The sequence below is a fragment of the Spinacia oleracea genome, chromosome 6 (assembly GCF_020520425.1).
Source record: "Spinacia oleracea cultivar Varoflay chromosome 6, BTI_SOV_V1, whole genome shotgun sequence".
NCBI lineage: Eukaryota > Viridiplantae > Streptophyta > Magnoliopsida > Caryophyllales > Amaranthaceae > Spinacia > Spinacia oleracea.
In genome coordinates this window covers 114,182,015-114,201,239 of record NC_079492.1, presented here as the reverse complement: position 1 = coordinate 114,201,239, position 19,225 = coordinate 114,182,015, and the positions used below count along the sequence as shown (strand labels likewise).

The 19,225-nt window shown below is 39.4% G+C and overlaps 1 protein-coding gene across 1 annotated transcript; it reads right to left on the bottom strand.

Annotated features, from left to right (window-relative positions):
* Positions 1–166: 166 nt before the first annotated feature.
* Positions 167–11,497, bottom strand: LOC130463512 (uncharacterized). Its single transcript, XM_056832658.1, has 9 exons — positions 11,389–11,497; positions 10,537–10,644; positions 6,603–6,704; positions 2,062–2,380; positions 1,733–1,963; positions 1,311–1,607; positions 1,059–1,233; positions 407–744; positions 167–319 (listed from the first exon to the last, which is right to left on the bottom strand). The coding sequence occupies exons 4-9, from the start codon at positions 2,362–2,364 to the stop codon at positions 167–169; spliced, it is 1,497 nt and encodes a 498-aa protein (XP_056688636.1). The 5' UTR covers positions 2,365–2,380; positions 6,603–6,704; positions 10,537–10,644; positions 11,389–11,497.
* Positions 11,498–19,225: the final 7,728 nt, after the last annotated feature.

The window sequence follows — 19,225 nt, the reverse complement described above, 5'->3', positions numbered from 1 at the left end:
TCATTTTAGCTCTATATATGACCTTTAACGACCCAACGAGCCTTAAATGTGCATAAATAGGTTCGAATGAGTTTTAGAAACTTAAAACTATGCATATTAGTCGTGTAATAAGAATCAAATGAGTCCTTAGGTTCTTTAGTTCAAAGTTGGGAGCGAAAATGTCATTTTAGGTTCGAATGAGTTTTAGAGGGTTTACCTTGGATGGTAAGTCTGTTGTCTTCTTTTGGGCCGCTAACACCGTTGTCTTTTTCTTGGAGCTACCATCCCTCTCTTTAGAAACATTAGACTTGGACTTCTTTTTAGGAGGTGAAATACAATCCTTTAAAATTCAACAAAAACAAGAGTAGGTAAGATGTCGAATGTGCTTGCGTGAACATATACATTCTAAACAATAAAACATATATACCTCGCCGTCTTCGAAAATCACTAAGTGTATGGGCCATTGCACAAAACTACCCAGAGTACCGCCTAAGTTAGTGAAACCATCTCCCGTAGGTACCGGAAGAATATCATCAACATGTCCTTCGTAAACAAAATCAACTTGGACTTTATAGTGACCAGGCTTCATCGATGTAAAATGTTGGGGCAATGCACCATCTGAGGGTTGTACCATACCATCCGCCACGACAATGTTGTTGCCTGAAACTTTCTCCTCAAGGGCAAGACGACATGGAGTCCTTTCCTTCATAAACAAAGGTTTCAATGCAACTTTGTAAGTGATACAGATTATTAAGTAAATGTCAACTAAAAACATAAAAGGATCAAGCAACTATGTTAAAAAAGAGTGACTACGTCGTACCTTTAGCTCGCGTGGTTGCGGCACTAAGATGTGACGAGTGGTTCTTGTAGCACTAACATCAAGGTCAACTCTGGCAGAATCATTTAAGTGGAGGTCATCAGGTATCGGGGTAGAAATGGAGTTTAGTTGTCCTGTTTTTAACAAGGTGCTTAGTTGCTTTTGGAGGGCCTCTGCCACCCTCTTCTCTACCCTTTTCTCTAATTCACCTTCAAACTCCTTTTTCACAGAAGCTCTGATTGATTCGTAATTTTCTGATGACCATGGTCACTTCTACTATGTCGAATACACGGACCGAAAGCCTTTTTGATACCAACCATGCCACCTGTTCCCTTGACACGCCCACGATGATCTTTTTTCCCTATAGCTTTAGTGAGGGCATCCTCACCCTGTTCGAAAGAAAGATTTCCTTTTTCCTCTTCTGCGATGTACTCTAACTGCCAATTAGGAAAGTAAAATTACTTTATATTCTCTAATCAAAGCAAGTAAATATTAATTAATTATCGCTACTTACAGCTTTTGTTGCGATTTCAACAACTTCTGAATCGTTCGGGTCAATTTCCCACTTTCCCTCTTTATTTTGTACTTGATGGGCCAAAATCCACTCCTTTGATCTGTATTTTCTAACTCTATTAACATTTGAGGTCACTGATGAGTTCACCGAGGAGCTACTCGAGATAGGTAAAGCTGCATCTGGTGGAAGTCGTCCATCCTTTATCCAATCTAGTCGCTTTCTATTATAACCCTTTTGGCCGGTGCGATGTGGGTTCTTGTTGCATGATGCACTTTTCCTCGCCTTTTCACTACGAAGCTGTCAAAGACAACATAAAAAGATGGAAATAAATGTTTTTTCTGATAACTTTTTGTCCTAGAACCAATGTCAGTTTGCTACATGAAAAACTCTTTAAGGACAAGTTAAAGAAATATTATCATTACCAATGACTCTGGCAGGAAATAATGTTTAACAAAAGTCTTCCAATCATCCTCTGTGATATGGTTGTAGACATCCCAAGGCATCTTGTTTGTTTGATTTTTTGGCTTCTTTTCCTTCATAGTTATCCATCGGCGCACCAACTTGCTCTTGAAACAACTAAATCGTTTCGCCACACAAGAATGAAAATATTTCTCCCTCGAATGATTAGAATCATCAGTAATGTGGAACATAAGCTGTTAATAATTAAAAAAAGTTAGATTATAAAAATAGTATTTAAATCAAATTAAATAATCCCTAAAATATACAAATCAAGTTAATATCCAATGCTTACCTTAGTCTCCTCCCAAAACCCCTTCTTGATTTGCTCATCTACCTTTGGATATAATGGGACGTTAATATTAATTCTAGTAGCACAACTCCCAACTTGCTTCCCGTATTCATGAGACCATTGTCCATCGGGGACATTATATACATTATACTCAAGGAACATAGGCTTAGCGACTTTAACACCTTTTGACGGACCACGGCCTTTAATGGTCTTTGTAATCGTACTAACATCTTGTGATTCGTCACGCGTTGTGGGAGTCTTGCCACCTTCTGATTCATGCCTAACAACAATTTGGTTTTCATTCATCGTACCTATGTTGTTCCTGCATCAAGTAAAACATACAGAAGAGTGGTTACAAAATGTGCGCGCAGCAGCAAATCAGTGCTCTAGCATACAGAAGGATATCAGATCAGTGCAGATATCACAGATCAGATCAGCACTGATCAGTGCAGATCAGATCAGCACTGATCTGCACTGATCAGATCAGCACAGATCAGCACAGATCAGTGCTGATCAGATCTGCACTGATCAGTGCTGATCTGATCTGTGATATCTGCACTTCTCTGTTCTGCACTGATCTGATCAGCACTGATCTGTGCTGATCTGATCTGCACTGATCAGTGCAGATCAGATCAACACAGATCAGTGCTCATCAGATCAGCACAGATCAGTGCAGAACAGATCAGCACAGATCAGTGCAGAACAGATCAGCACAGATCAGTGCTGATCTGATCTGCACAGATCAGTGCAGAACAGATCAGCACAGATCAGTGCAGAACAGATCAGCACAGATCAGTGCTGATCTGATCTGCACTGATCTGTGCTGACCTGATCTGCAATGTTCCCCCCTTGTTGATTTTGTTCGAATTATAACAATATGACTGTTGCATCTGCAGCTTGAGACAGGTAGTCAGGTAAGTCCATTTTTTTAAAGTGAAACCATAGAGGAACAATTGACACTATTTTAACCAAATATTTGGTTAATAAAATTTCATCAAGGATTTGCAGATGCTAGTTTTATGGCAGTCAGAAGAGATAAATCAAGGTCAATTTTGAAACAACAGCAACTAACAGTACCACTCCCCACCAATTTTAAGTCTCTAGTTTGTGCAAAGGGGATCATGCAAAAGAGATGGCACTAATTGAAGAATGAACGAGAAATTTAAGTGTAAATATGTCAAAGCTCAACATAATGGAAAATCAATAAGAACAGCATAGAGAGAAAGAAATTTAGGGGCTGTTTGGTTCCCCAGACTTCCCCCTGGACTTGGATTCCCCCAAATTTCTATCAGTCTCTCATTGGTCAATGACTCAATGGTCACCACCATCATCCCAAATCAATCCACCCCACCCCACCATCACCTCACCACCACTATCACCGTCACCTCACTAGTCACCACTAAAGCAACTCTCACTTCCACCCACCATGGATACATCACCAGAAAAACCAACCTTCACATCCCTTCCTTGATCCATTTCACCCCTTTTCCCTCTTTTTATTCCTCTCCGCTTTTTGTTAGGGACCAAAACATCGCTTTACAATGTAATTGAACAATTGATAGAATACTAAGTTGACACATGCTCCGGCCTTCAAAGAATCAAATCATATCAAAGAATTTGAACTCTATAGCAGCAACAAGCCAAAAAGCATGAAAAATTATATATGTGGAATGCACTGATCTGTGCAGATCTGATCAGCATAGATCAGTGCTGATCAGATCAGCACTGATCTGTGCTGATCTGTTCTGCACTGATCTGTGCTGATCTGATCTGCACAAATCAGTGCAGATCAGATCAGCACTGATCTGTGCTGATCTGTTCTGCACTGATCAGATCTGCAGAACAGATCAGCACAGATCAGTGCTGATCTGATCTGCACTGATCTGTGCAGATCAGATCAGCACAGATCAGTGCAGAACAGATCAACACAGATCAGTGCTACCCTCATCTGATCTGCATTGATCTGTGCTGATCTGATCTGCAATGTTCTTTGTCATTCTTGGTGTGTTTGTTGAGGCAATATGAGAATGCAGGGCAGCTAACTCATTCTATAAACAAGTTCTATTAATCTAGTATAGTACGGAGTAGTATGTAAGTTAGATCGTAAAATGAAATTATGTAATTGAGTTTCACTTAAACTCAAGCAACAATGATTAAGAAACTTAATGAGGAAATCTGACAATCTCACTTCTCTTATATCATGAAATCATATACTCATATGAGATAAGTCTAGAAAACACCACTTATGCTAAAATGAGGCATTTTCGCTCCAAGCTATGAACTAACGAACATAAGGACTCATTTTAACCTTTTAAATGATTAATATGATTAATTTTAACTTTCCAAGACTCGATCCGATCTATTTATTCACATTAGAGACTTGTTTGGTCGTTGTGGTTCATATTTATGATAAAATGAGGCATTTTTGCTCCCAACTATGAACTAAAGAACCTAAGAACTCATTTTTAGGCTAATATGACACTTTCGCTCCCAACTTTGAACTAACAAACCTAAACACTCATTTTAATCCTTTTAAATGATTAATATGATTAGTTTTAACTTTCCTAGACTCAATCCAATCAATTTATGCCATTTCAGACTTGTTTGGTCGTTATGGTTCATATTTATGCTAAAATAAGACATTTTCGCTCCCAACTTTGAACTAACAAACCTAAACACTCATTTTAATCCTATTACATGACTAATATGCATAGTTTTAAGTTTCTAAAACTCATTCCAACCTATTTATGCACATTTAAGGCTCGTTGGGTCGTTATAGGTCATATATAGAGCTAAAATGACATTTCCGCTCCCAACTTTGAACTAAAGAACCTAAACACTCATTTTAATCCTATTACATGACTAATATGCATAGTTTTAAGTTTCTAAAACTCATTCCAACCTATTTATGCACATTTAAGGCTCGTTGGGTCGTTAAAGGTCATATATAGAGCTAAAATGACATTTTCGCTCCCAACTTTGAACTAAAGAACCTAAACACTCATTTTAATCCTATTACATGACTAATATGCATAGTTTTAAGTTTCTAAAACTCATTCCAACCTATTTATGCACATTTAAGGCTCGTTGGGTCGTTATAGGTCATATATAGAGCTAAAATGACATTTCCGCTCCCAACTTTGAACTAAAGAACCTAAACACTCATTTTAATCCTATTACATGACTAATATGCATAGTTTTAAGTTTCTAAAACTCATTCCAACCTATTTATGCACATTTAAGGCTCGTTGGGTCGTTAAAGGTCATATATAGAGCTAAAATGACATTTTCGCTCCCAACTTTGAACTAAAGAACCTAAACACTCATTTTAATCCTATTACATGACTAATATGCATAGTTTTAAGTTTCTAAAACTCATTCCAACCTATTTATGCACATTTAAGGCTCGTTGGGTCGTTATAGGTCATATATAGAGCTAAAATGACATTTCCGCTCCCAACTTTGAACTAAAGAACCTAAACACTCATTTTAATCCTATTACATGACTAATATGCATAGTTTTAAGTTTCTAAAACTCATTCCAACCTATTTATGCACATTTAAGGCTCGTTGGGTCGTTAAAGGTCATATATAGAGCTAAAATGACATTTCCGCTCCCAACTTTGAACTAAAGAACCTAAACACTCATTTTAATCCTATTACATGACTAATATGCATAGTTTTAAGTTTCTAAAACTCATTCCAACCTATTTATGCACATTTAAGGCTCGTTGGGTCGTTAAAGGTCATATATAGAGCTAAAATGACATTTCCGCTCCCAACTTTGAACTAAAGAACCTAAACACTCATTTTAATCCTATTACATGACTAATATGCATAGTTTTAAGTTTCTAAAACTCATTCCAACCTATTTATGCACATTTAAGGCTCGTTGGGTCGTTAAAGGTCATATATAGAGCTAAAATGACATTTTCGCTCCCAACTTTGAACTAAAGAACCTAAACACTCATTTTAATCCTATTACATGACTAATATGCATAGTTTTAAGTTTCTAAAACTCATTCCAACCTATTTATGCACATTTATGGCTCGTTGGGTCGTTATAGGTCATATATAGAGCTAAAATGACATTTTCGCTCCCAACTTTGAACTAAAGAACCTAATGACTCATTTTATTCTTATTACATGACTAATATGCATAGTTTTAAGTTTCTAAAACTCATTCGAACCTATTCATGCACATTTATGGCTCGTTGGGTCGTTATATGTCATATATAGAGCTAAAATGACATTTCCGCTCCCAACTTTGAACTAAAGAACCTAAACACTCATTTTAATCCTTTTAAATGATTAATATGATTAGTTTTAACTTACCTAGACTCAATTCAATCAATTTATGCCATTTGAGACTTGTTTGGTAGTTATGGTTCATATTTATGCTAATTTAGTCAACTAAGGTCAATTTAGGTCAATTTATTCAACTAAGGTCAATTTAAGCCCGCTCGTTTTGATTTAGGTCATTCTAGCTCAAGATTAGGAGACATGTTAATTAGCGCAACACTAGGAGAAAACGCACAACTCACCAAAAGTAAATACGTGCTTTATTTTCCGATTCTGAGAACTTCTGAAAAGACACAAATCACCGAAAGCTTCTGAAAATTTCTGACTCGGGGATCTCAAGTCATCTGCACAGAAAGTTAGAAAACTTTGGTCAGGAACAAAAGTAAGATGTGGAAGTACAGTAAGAATTAAAGAAAGCTAGAAAAGTATAATCATGAACACAATGGAAGTATAAAATAAGAATTAAAGATGTGGAAGTACAAACTACACCTTCCTAAATGCTAGAAAAGATACATTTAATCTGATATTCAGTTAGCTAGAATTACCTATTCCCAGAAGCCAACTCATCTTATTCATTTACGGTTTACAACCCAAATTCCTTCCCTATGATCTGTGCGCATATGATTAGTATTATTTGCATCTTCCTCCTCCGGTAACGGTTGAACAGCCGTTGGTAACAGGGGTGTTTCATCGTACTTGTCATACTCATCTTCATCCACAACATCATCAATACCCAGAATATTTCTCTTGCCTTGGGCAACTGCACGCCATATAGGATCAACATTGTCTACCACATAGAAAATTTGCTTAGCTTGTGATGCTAGAATGAATGGCTCGTCACTATCACTTAATCGATCAAAGTTAACCAATGTTAAACCAGGAAAAATTTCATCTTGTTTCACCCCATTATGGTTGTTGGCCCACTTGCACCGGAATACAGGGATCGTAAATTTGTTGTAATCAAGCTCCCATATTTCTTCGATAACACCATAATATGATTGTGTCGCATCAACCGGTCTTCTATCCTTGGCGCTTGCATAGACCCTAGATGCTGCAACATGCTTCACTCCACTATTCTGCACCACACTCTTTTCATCTTGTCTTCTAGTGTAGAATGTGAACCCATTGATATCATACCCTTCATAAGACAGAACACATAGTCGAGGACCTCGAGCTAACCACTGGACCATTTCAGAAACATCTAGATTTTTTTTCATTTCCTCGGCTACTTCCTTCTTAAACCAATCAACAAATGTGCGATTATGTTCTTGCATCAACGCTCTTTCCTTCAACTTAGGATTCTTTTGTTGCAATTCTAGCAAATGCTTATCTATGTAAGGATTGACCTCGGTAAGATGCTGCAACACACAAAGATGTGCCTTATTCTTCCTTTCAGATGGAGGCGAGATCACATTTTTACCAATTACCCCATGCCCTTCAAGCCTCCCTGCATGACGAGATTTTGGAAGACCTATTTGCTCAAGCCTTGTTAAGAATTCAGCTACATATTGAGATATCTCTTCCTCAAGGACTCCCCGAATGATACTACCCTCCGGCCTTGCCCGATTCTTTGTTTTGTCCTTTAAATGCCCAAAAAATCTCTCAAAAGGATACATCCATCTTAAGAACACCGGACCACATAACTTGATTTCTCGAACTAAATGGACAATTAAGTGCACCATAATATCAAAGAAAGATGGTGGAAAGTACATTTCAAATCGACACAAAGTTTCAACAATATCATTGTGCAAAGAATCTAATTTCTCCGGATCAATCACTTTAGCACATATAGAATTGAAAAACACACAAAGTTTTGTTATAACATGTCTCACGTGTTTCGGCAATATCCCACGAAGTGCAATTGGCAAAAACACATTAATCATTACATGGCAATCATGAGACTTCATACCAACCAACCTAAGGTCCGAGAGAGATACTAGGCGCTTTACATTCGACGAATATCCCGAGGGAACCTTAATTCCATGTAAGCACTCACAAAACTGCTTCTTCTCCTTTCTTGACATTGTGTAACACGCTGGAGGCAGATAAGTCTTAGTACCACCCGCACCAGATTTTTCAACAGGCCACAAATCTGGTCGAATATTCCTCTTTTTCATATCTTTCCGCACATTCTCATTGTCCTTAGTCTTTCCAGGCATGTTTAGCAAAGTCCCAATGATAGCATCGCACACATTTTTCTCAATGTGCATTACATCGAGACAATGCCTAACCGACAAATCTCTCCAGTAGGGAAGATCCCATAATGGAGATACTTTCTTCCACAAAACACCCTTTTTAGACTTGGACTTGTAGCACTTGCCGTATTTGGTTTCAACATTTTTTATTCGTTCATAAACCTGTGATCCTGTCAAAGGCGTACGAGCTACTCTTTCCTCGGTGAACCCATTGAATTCTTTCTTCTTCTTACGATAAGGGTGATATCGACTGAGGTGCTTCCTGAAATCTGGGTAAACATTTTTCTTGAAATTATGCAACCATGTGGGCTTCATGTCCTCTTCACATATAGGGCATGCTTGTTCTCCTTTGGTTTTGTATCCAGACAAGTTTCCATATGCCGGAAAATCATTTATGGTACAAAAAACCATAGCTCGCAATGTAAAGCTTGAATTGGTGTGTGCATCGAACATTGAAACACCTTCATTCCACAATAATTTCAAATCATCTATGAGTGGAGCCAGGTACACATCTATGTCATTTCCAGGTTGCTTAGGCCCCGAGATGAGGAGTGATAACATGATATGCTTCCGCTTCATACACAGCCATGGAGGAAGATTATAAATTGCTAGAAGAACCGGCCATGTGCTATGTTGACTGCTTAGAGTTCCATATGGATTCACACCATCTGCACATAAAGCAAGCCTTAGATTTCTAACCTCCTTACCAAATTCAGGATATTTCTTATCAATATTTCTCCATTGAACAGAATCTGCAAGATGTCGAAGGAGTCCATCTTTCTTCCTCACTTCCGCATGCCACCTTAAGTTTTTTGCTTGTTTCTTCAATGAAAACATACGCTCAAACCTAGGTATGATTGGAAGATACCACAAAGACTTAGCAGGCGGGCCCCTCTTAGCTGAATTTGCCCCTTTGCGTTTGTAACGAGATGCGCCGCATGTTGGACACTCATCCAAATGTTCATGCTCTTTTCTGTAAAGGATACAATCATTTGGGCAAGCATCTATCTTGTCGACCTCTAAGCCTAAGGGACACATCAATTTCCTGGCATAATAGGTAGAGGTGGGGATATCATTCCCTTCCGGCAAAAATTCACCTACCCACTCCAATAAGGTGTCAAAGTGTTCATCTCTCCAACCACCTTTACATTTGAGGTTGTAAAGTATTGACACACATTCCAACTTGCTGAATTTTGTACAACCGGGATACAATGGAGTTTCAGCAGCCTTTGATACTTGTTCGAACATCTGAGGTCGTTCGTCCAAGTGATCTTTCAGCCCATCCATCATCTCATTTATTTCATCATCTTCTTCCTCATCATCATCCGTCTCATTATTCTCATAAATATCATCATCACTCTCATTACTCTGAACATCAAATTCATGGACACTAGAACTTGGACGATCAGGTATTGTTTCACCATGCCAAAACCAAACATGGTAATCTTGCTTAAACCCACGGCGAAATAAATGATCCTCAATTTCATCAATGTCACCTAACCGCTTGATATTGTTACAATCACGGCAGGGACAATAGATTTTTTCGGCTTTTGTACTCCGTTGGTGTGCTAAAGCACATCTAATGAACTCTGCGACCCCACTCAAGTATTCTGCCGTAGTATGGTCACCATACATCCAACGACGACTCATTACTAATAACAACAACAAAAGGTTCCACACATAAACACATATATTAAGAAGTCACAAAATCATTAAGAAGTTCCGCAAATCTTTGGTTACATCATTTAAGTTTATCAATGCTTCACTGAAGTGATATTAGAAGTCCAAAAACAGTCCTAATAAGTAAAACGGAATGGATACTTAAGCATAGAATACTAATGTACACGTTTTATTATTACACTTACTATACTTATCCAAATTTTATTTATCGTAAAAATGATATGCACTTACTGTACTATTGATTTCAACTTTCAAAAGAGGAAAAGAGAAATTTTATGAAGATAATTAGATATATCAATACCTTATGCAATTGTTGAAATTCGAACAAGCACGATGATAGATTATGCTGGCAGTACGATCATCGCCCCTCTCTTCAACCATATGCGTATCTACCCATCTTCACAATTAACTGCAAATAAAAGAAATAATTGAAAAACAGCCAAAAAAATCAAAATAAAAACGAAAATCAAAACGAAAATCAAAACGAAAATCAAAACGAAAATCAAAACGAAAATCAAACGAAAATAGTTCGAGGGCCAAATTCAGATATTTCTCATAGAATGCATGTAACAGGAAATTAACTATCTACCACATCACCACGTAGCAATCACAATATTCAAGTTATTGGCATTAACGCAGCATTCAAGTGCGGAACTAAGTGCTTACGTAACCTCGGGGAAGGAAGAAGGGTAATGCCAGAATAAAATCCTGTAACCTCGGGGAAGGAAGAAGGGAACTAAGGGCCTGATACTACTGATCTAAGTGATGTATTCAACACTTTGAGCATACTTGGAAATTAAAAAAATTAAAAAAAAAAAAGGTAATCCAAAAGCCTCTTGGAAATCAGCAAAATAACATCCAAACAACAGTCTGAAGGGGTGAGTAGCAGTCAGCAACAGCCTTAGGCCATTCCCCATTACTTGGAAACATAGTGGCTGTGTGCTTTTTAAAGAAATAGATCTATACTCGGAAACATAGCAATCCCCATTTACTTCGTTGGGTCGTTAAGTTTCAAAAACGAAAATCAAAACGAAAATCAAAACGAAAATCAAAAACGAAAATCAAAAACAATAATCAAAACGAAAATCAAAAACTAAAATTGAACCCTAATCTGAAAACGAAAATAAAAAACGAAAATAAAAATTGAACACACCATACCACCGGAACCACGACGCCGAGCAACCACCGGAACCACGACGCGACGGGGAGATGCTGAACCACGGAACCAAGACAGCGACGCAGGGCTGAACCACGGAACCACGGAATCAAGACAGCGACGCAGGGCTGAACCACGACGCGACGGGGAGATGAGCAACCAACGGAACCAAGACAGCGACGCAGGGCTGAGCAACTCTTGGGTTCGACGGCGACGCGAGCTGAGTTCGACGGCGACCTTGGATAAGCTTGGAGCTATAGCAGAGAAGGAACAGAGATATGATTGAGCGCGGTTTGTACGTTGCAACTAGGAAAGTAAAAATTTTAATTTGAAACGCGGACTTGTTGCAGCGGGCATTAACATGTACGCTGCAATAACTACGGTTGGTTGCTGCGGGCTTTTATTTTGTACGCTGCAACAAACGCATTTGTTGCGAACAACTAAAATGTACGCTGCGATAACCCTTTAAAGGGTTTGACCCGCGTTGACCGACTGGTTGTTGAAGCGTATTTATACTTGTACGCTGCAACAAGGGGGCTGCAACAGGGGTTTTTTCTACTAGTGAAATCATGAGTTTTTATACAACCTTGATTGGTACTGCAGCCCCAACTGTTGTTGGTATTGATGTTGAGGTGGTTAGGAGGGGGAACCAAATTTCACCTGCTGCTGCTGAAAGCTTGGTTAGACCAGTGACACCTGAAGAGATAGATAAGGCTTTGAAAGGAATAGATGTGAACAAAGCACCTGGTTTAGATGGACTGAATAGCTTCTTTTTTAAGAAAGCATGGGGGATTCTGAAAGAAGATGTGTATACAGCAATCCAGGAATTCTTTGAGACTGGAACTCTGTTAAAATAGGTGAATAACACTGCTGTCACTCTCATTCCTAAAGTGCCTAATGCATCCAGTGTTAAAGACTTCAGGCCTATAGCATGTTGCTCAGTTGTGTACAAGCTCATTTCAAAGATTCTTACTGATAGGATGCACTCAGTCATTGGTGAAGTTGGATTCAGCTCAATCTGGTTTTATACCCGGCAGGAACATTTCAGATAACATTTTGCTGGCCTCTGAACTTATAAAATGTTACTCTAGGAAGCACATCTCTCCAAGGTGTATGATTAAAGTGGATCTTAAGAAGGCTTAGGACTCAATTGAATGGCCTTTTCTTTAGAGTATGATGTCTGAATTGGGTTTTCCTGATAAATTTGTGAAGTGGATAATGCAATGTTTAAATACTGTGTCTTACTCTATCCTGGTTAATGGCTCTCCTTCTACCCCTATTCAAGCTAAGAAGGGGCTCAGGCAAGGAGACCCCATGTCACCCTTTCTTTTTTTCCATTGGAATGGAGTACCTTTCAAGATGTCTTTATACCCTTGGCCCTGTCTTTAAACACCAACCTAAGTGTAAGAGACTAGGGATCACACACATGATGTTTGCAGATGACCTTCTGATGTTTTCCAGAGCTGATAACCCCTATGTTACGGCTATGTTTAATGCCTTCACAAAATTCTCAGAAGCTTCTGGTCTGATGGCAAATTTGCATAAAAGTGAAGTTTATGTTGCAGGAGTATCAGATTCCTTTGCTGAGATACTCTCTACTAAACTAGGTATTTTGAGGGGGTCTTTTCCCTTCAAATATTTGGGTGTTCCTCTCACCAAAAGGAAGTTGAGCTATGCAGAATGTAAACCCTTAATTGGGAAAACTGTAGCAAGAATTCAAAGTTGGTCAGCTAAACTTCTATCCTATGCAGGCAGGCTTCAGCTTATCAAGTCTGTTTTGTGTGGGATTCAGCTGTACTGGTGCCCAATTTTTGTTATGCCAAAAAAGGTGATGAAGGAAATTAAGAGATTGTGTAGGTGTTTTCTTTAGGCTGGTTCTGATAATGGCTCTAGGAAAGCTCCTGTTGCTTGGGATCATGTTTGCCTCCCAAAAAGCTGTGGTGGTTGGAACCTAAAAGATCTCACCGTATAAAGCAGTTGTTCTAAATCATTGCTGGGCTTTGGCTATGAAGCAAGACAAAATGTGGGTGAAGTGGATGCATGAGTACTATATAAAAAACAAGGATTTCTGGTCTATGGATGTTCCTAATGGGCTAACTTGGTCTATGAGGAAGATATGGCACCAGAGGGAAATGTTTGCTCAGGCTAGAGGTGTTCATAGTTTTGTGCATGGTGGAAAATTTAGAATTTACAAAGCCTACCAATTCCTTAAACCTGAAGCTACCTTAGTGAGCTGGAAAAGGATCATTTGCAACAGTAGGGCTAGTCCAAAAAGTACCTTCATTATTTCGCTTGATCTTTAAAATAGGCTAGCTACAAAGGATAGATTACTGAGCTGGAACCTGACTATTGATGGTCAATGTGTGCTTTGTCAGAAGAGTCCAGAGACAGTGCCTCACCTCTTCTTTCAGTGTGAATATTCTGCTGCAATCTGGAGCAATGTGATGCAGTCTTGTAGTGATCAAAGGTGGACTCAGAACTGGCCTGAGTTGGTTGAGTGGATGGCTAAGAAGAAGAGAAGCACTAAGTCAGCTGATACTTAAAAGAGCATTTTGTTTGTTGAGTCAGTCTATGCAATCTGGATTCAAAGGAACTCTAAGGTGTTCAGTAACAAGTTAGATTCTTGTAGTAATGTAGTTAATCGAATCCTTTTTAGAACTGCTTGTAGGCAGGATAGGTGTTGAGCTTTTGTAAAGCTTAGGGGTTGTCCTACGCTGGTTTTGTTGCTGTGTTGTTTGGTTGTTCCTCCCTTTTGGTTAATAATAATCTTTATTTGCCAAAAAAAGGGCTTGTTTGATTGTTATAGGTCACATTTCGACTGAAATGAGTTATTTCGCTCCCAACTTTCAACTAATGAACTTAAATAAAGATTGTAAACCCTTTACATAAACATTTGACTTATTTTAACATTTCAAATACTCTTTCTCGCCTACTTTGGTCAAGTGATATGCATGTTTTATATAGTATTTTTACCCCCGTCCCTTAGTACTTTTACGTGTCAAACGTGCTCTTAGGAGCCGTTTCTAGTACTAATGTGTGTTATTGAGTGTGCCTTGAGTTTCAGGTTTGATTATGAGAAATTGGTCTTTTTAGACCCGTTTCATGTTGATCTAGGCCACTATATGAGCCCGAGGAAGTTCGGGACCTCCATCGTCGACTTTCGGGAGCCTTGGATGCTTATGGTTGAGCCCCGAGAGTTAGACTTAATGATATGGGCGAGCTACATTGAAGATTGCAAATCGCCGTGGAAGCTGAGGGCGAAATGCAACCATCGGGCGGAATTTAGGCAATTTGGATTCATCACCGCGCGCCCGATCGGCCGCAGCTCGCCCAATCCGGATCGGGCGGAGTTCACAAACCGCCCGATCGGGCGGATTTTGGCCCGATCGGGCCGACTATCGAGTGGATCGCCCGATCGGGCGAAGCGACGCCCGATCGGGCGACGCCAACCTCCAGCATCTTTTCGCGCATTTACTTTCCGTTTTTAGGCCCAAATGTGCGACACAAATGACTTTTTTCATTTGCGTCGCAGCCAGTTGCGTCGCACCAATGTGCGACGCAAATGTGCTTAAATGAGCGACGCAAATGACTGTTTTTCCACTAGTGGTGGTTGGTCACACAAGAGACGCGCTAATTTGTTAAACGCTACCTGCTACCTTAAGAGCTACTAATTTTAATGTTTGACAAAAGCTACCTAACCAATACCTCTACTGCTAACCGCTACCTAAACCGTTACCTTGTCAAACACTCACAAATTTTACAAGTAGCGTCTTGAATAGGTCAAAACGCTACCCGCTACCTCAAAAGCTACCGTCGACACGCCCCTTATATATATATATATATATATATATATATATATATATATATATATATATATATATATATATATATATATATATATATATATATATATATATATATATATATATATATATATATATATATATATATATATATATATATATATATATATATATATATATATATATATATATATATATATATAGAATCGGGATCCGGTGAGAACCACCCCTTAAGATGAGAACTGAGAACCAATCTCAGCCCTTGACCAACTCAATCCAACGGCCGAAGATCTGCCCGAACAAACGAAAATTTTAAGGGTAAATTAGTAATTTTAACCGCCTTGAATGACCTCCTCTCACTCCCTCAATTTTCAGAATTTCTTTCTCTCTCTTCTTTCAACTTTCTCTCTCCTCTTGCGGAATCTCGCCATTCTCTCCCTCTTGTCGTTCTTCTACACCCCTCGTGCAATCTTTGAAGATCCAATCTGTTCATCGTTATCACAAACCAGTGTTCTGGTAAGTTAAATCTACTCGTTTAGTTTTGTATATATGCTTCAATTAAATTTTCGATTGAAATTTATGCATTTGATTCAATATTTCAAGTTGATTTTGCTCGAATTTGGGGTTTTCTATTGATTTTGTGGAATTAGGTTTATGTATTGGAATTCAATTGATTCCGTGAAATTAGTAGTTTCCTTGAATGGAGTTCATTCGATTCAATCTTCCAATTTAGGGTTATACTTAACAAGCCAAATGTTAAAAAATTCGTGCTCTATGGTGCAATATAGCGTGAGTATTGACATATTTGCTTACTTGGTTACCTTTCTCTTTTATGCTTCTTGCCTCACTGTTATTGGTAGTACTTCAATTTTTTGTGTTTTTCTATGTCCCTATGTGTAGACACCTAGTTTTGTCCCCATTCCCGAAAGGGAAGGTTCGATGATGAGAACATAAATCTCCACTTGACAACGCATCTCCTATAAAATAACGAATCTCAATCACCCTTTTCATTTCACCCGAAACCTGCTATTTATGGAAACCTGCTAAAAGTAGTAACTGCCGTAATGGGTAGTTGTTAAAAGTGGCAAGTCATAAAAGATAGAAACCTGTCATAATTAGGTGTTGCACTCCAACATAAATCCTAAATGAGATAGAAATTGCGAGAGAATCCTATTCCTAATACGATTCGAAAATAAGAGTTACGTATTAATTAAAATCCTAACGAGCCTAGAGTTCGTAACGGGCCCAGACGCATTCCGTCATAAAATTAATACGCACTAAAAGACTCGATTAAGTCTCATACACTCCGGATTCTAAGAGTCCGAATCTGACAAAGAAACGGCCTAGACTCTATTTTCAACGCCTGGCTTTGGGCGCCGAAATCTTCGGCGCCCAGCCCTGGGCGCTGAAATTACCTGGGACGTGTTCTTTCCTAATTTCTCGTGGATTAGAGTTCTACAATTCTATCTTTCCACGAAATCTTTTCTATAAATATGGCCCCAAGTTCGACGTGAAAGGAACACAACACACAATTCATATTCTGAGTATTGACTCTAAACCCCTAAGCCTAAGCCTCACGCTACGAAATTGATCACGCGTTCTGTCGCAATCGATCCAAAAATCGAACAGAACGTATCCTGTCCCGTAATTTGAGATTCGTTAAATAAAAAGGAGAAATAGCAAAGTCAAAGTGGTTAGTTTTCTGAGAACCGTGACGCACCTCTCAACGGTGCGTCGTAATGTGTCCCTTTTCCATGGTTTAATTGCTTTCCTCGCCCTTTTACGAACTGTTAAACTAATTAAATTTGATTGTTCTATCACGCCTAATAAAGATAACATTTTTGGGAAATTGGATTATCATGCTAGGTCCCTTAATACAATCTAAATCAGATAATCGCGCTCGATCTAGTATTATATGTTGCATATTGTTAAAATCAACTCAGATTAGTTTAATAGTTAACGCATGTCCCTTCAATTATTTATGCTGAGCTAGTAAGGATATCCTGCCTCTAGAGTTATCGAAGAGCGAGTACTCCTCTCGGTAGTTACAGTCCCCCGAACCCTCAATCTCTACCTTGCGGGTGTATGTTGAGAGATCCCCACACCAGGGATCACAAGGGAACCTACGGCCGTCGTGGTCAAACATAATTGCACTCCCTTTATGTCACGATAACCGGGTTTTGTCAGTTTTTCTCATTGTCGTTAAAAACTGAATGGCGACTCCTATATTACTAGTCAATTGGGTGTAAACTCACAGGAAATCCAATTACACTTGATTTGACAAAAAAGAAGCGTCACACCCACGAGGGACGAGGTCACGCATTAGCCTCGTGCTTTTTCGACCCCCTCACAGTGGCGACTCCACTGGGGATAGTGAAGGAAATACTCGTGCTTGTAGGTAATCAAAATAGCCGAAGGGTGAAACGATCCTACCCCGCGTTTATTTCCCCATCAAGTTGGGACGACCTGAAAATCAGCATATTAATGTGAACGGGCAGAACCGCACAACGAATCTTGGCTCCCTCAGGGAGTTAGGAGTAAGGATACCCATCGCCAACCGGGGGGTGCATACGCTTCGAATGTTGTCCACTCGGCACTTTCGCTAGTAGTACACCCGTCCCAAACCCAATCGCTCGCCCATTAGGTCCCTCTCATTGGTGCATGCCCCCTTGGCTTACATCGTGATTGGCCTCTTGGACGAAATTCGTCTGTTGAAGGCACTACCTCGACCGGGGCATGTGTTGGATCTGCGATAGAAGCGGTACCAAGCCAGGCGCAAATACTACCCATAGAAGCCTATCATAAACTACATGACATATTATTATTGCCTCATGATGTAATGTTAGTTATGTGTAGCGAAATGTATGATTGTGTGTGACAAACAATGTTAGAAAACCAACGACCTTAAAAATTTCCCAAACATTCATAAACCAATTGGCCAAAGAGTTATACCAAAGTACGTGTTCCGCAAACCCGAACGATCGCCACAAAAATAAGCGACGCTCGGGATGGCCTGTAACGAATCCCACAAACGCTGCACAACGCGTAAAGGACGTTATAAGGCAAGCACGCAAAATTAAAGTCGCAAAAACAAAAGTAGACGAAAATTGAAAACGAGAACCAGCCAGGGACGCATTTTCAACGCCCCTGGCTGAGCGCCAAAATTTCCCACGCCCTACGTTGGGCACTGAAGTTGCTGCCTGGCCTTTTGGTCAGGCGCAGCAGCCTCGGTGCCCGCGCAAAAAATATGTAGCAAAAAAAAAACCATTTGTAAAAATTGCTGCAAGGGCGTATGAAAAGCACTCGATTCTTAAAGCGGCTGAAAAAATATATAAATAACTCTTTGTGTCGTTGTTAGGCCTCCTACGACGACAATGCTCGGCATCAAAACCGGGCATGCTAATAATTATGAATGTCACATGGGCAAAGATTTTCGAAAATATAAGAGTTCAAAGTGCACACATAGTAGTCCAAATATACTAGTCCGACTTAAGGGTAGTCATAAAATGTCTAAAAACCGACTCATGAAATAAACTAATGTGTCTCCTACTCCACAACAAAAATGCAGGGCCCCCGAATACCTACCCGTGATAGCCATCAAGGATCGTAATGGAAGAAGCATATCCCGAACATCTATTCCTAGAGGTCGCACAAACCCAAGAGATGCATGCTCTGGGACACGACCCTCTACGTTCTCAAAGGCCACTCGCCTCAAAGAACCACACTATGCCAAAAACGCTCCCCAACTCACATGTTTTCGGGCTATTGTTTGGGTTAGAAAGGAAAAAAGCAAGGAACGAAACAGAAATTATGGCATTAGCCCTTCAAGATGAATTGTTCGATCCTACTAAATTGATCGCTCCATCACCCTCAAAAGATGACCAAATCCAACGAGGGTGGCGCAAGACCTTCAAATGGACTAATGTTCGTGGGATGAAGTTCAAGATATCTGCGGGAGAGGGTCCAATGTACGAAGAATTAGAGTCTGAATCCGAGTCTGACTCCGAATCCGAACCTAGCAAAATGGTAAC

Bases quoted from the DNA above. Each gene is read 5' to 3' on its own strand.
- LOC130463512 (XM_056832658.1), bottom strand. From the start codon at position 2,364: ATGAATGAAAACCAAATTGTTGTTAGGCATGAATCAGAAGGTGGCAAG. The intron at 1,234-1,310 runs GTAAGTAGCGAT...CCTAATTGGCAG, and splicing joins TTGAAATCGCAACAAAAGCT to TTAGAGTACATCGCAGAAGA. The intron at 745-1,058 runs GTCATCAGAAAA...TTATGTTTTTAG, and splicing joins ACATAGTAGAAGTGACCATG to TTGACATTTACTTAATAATC.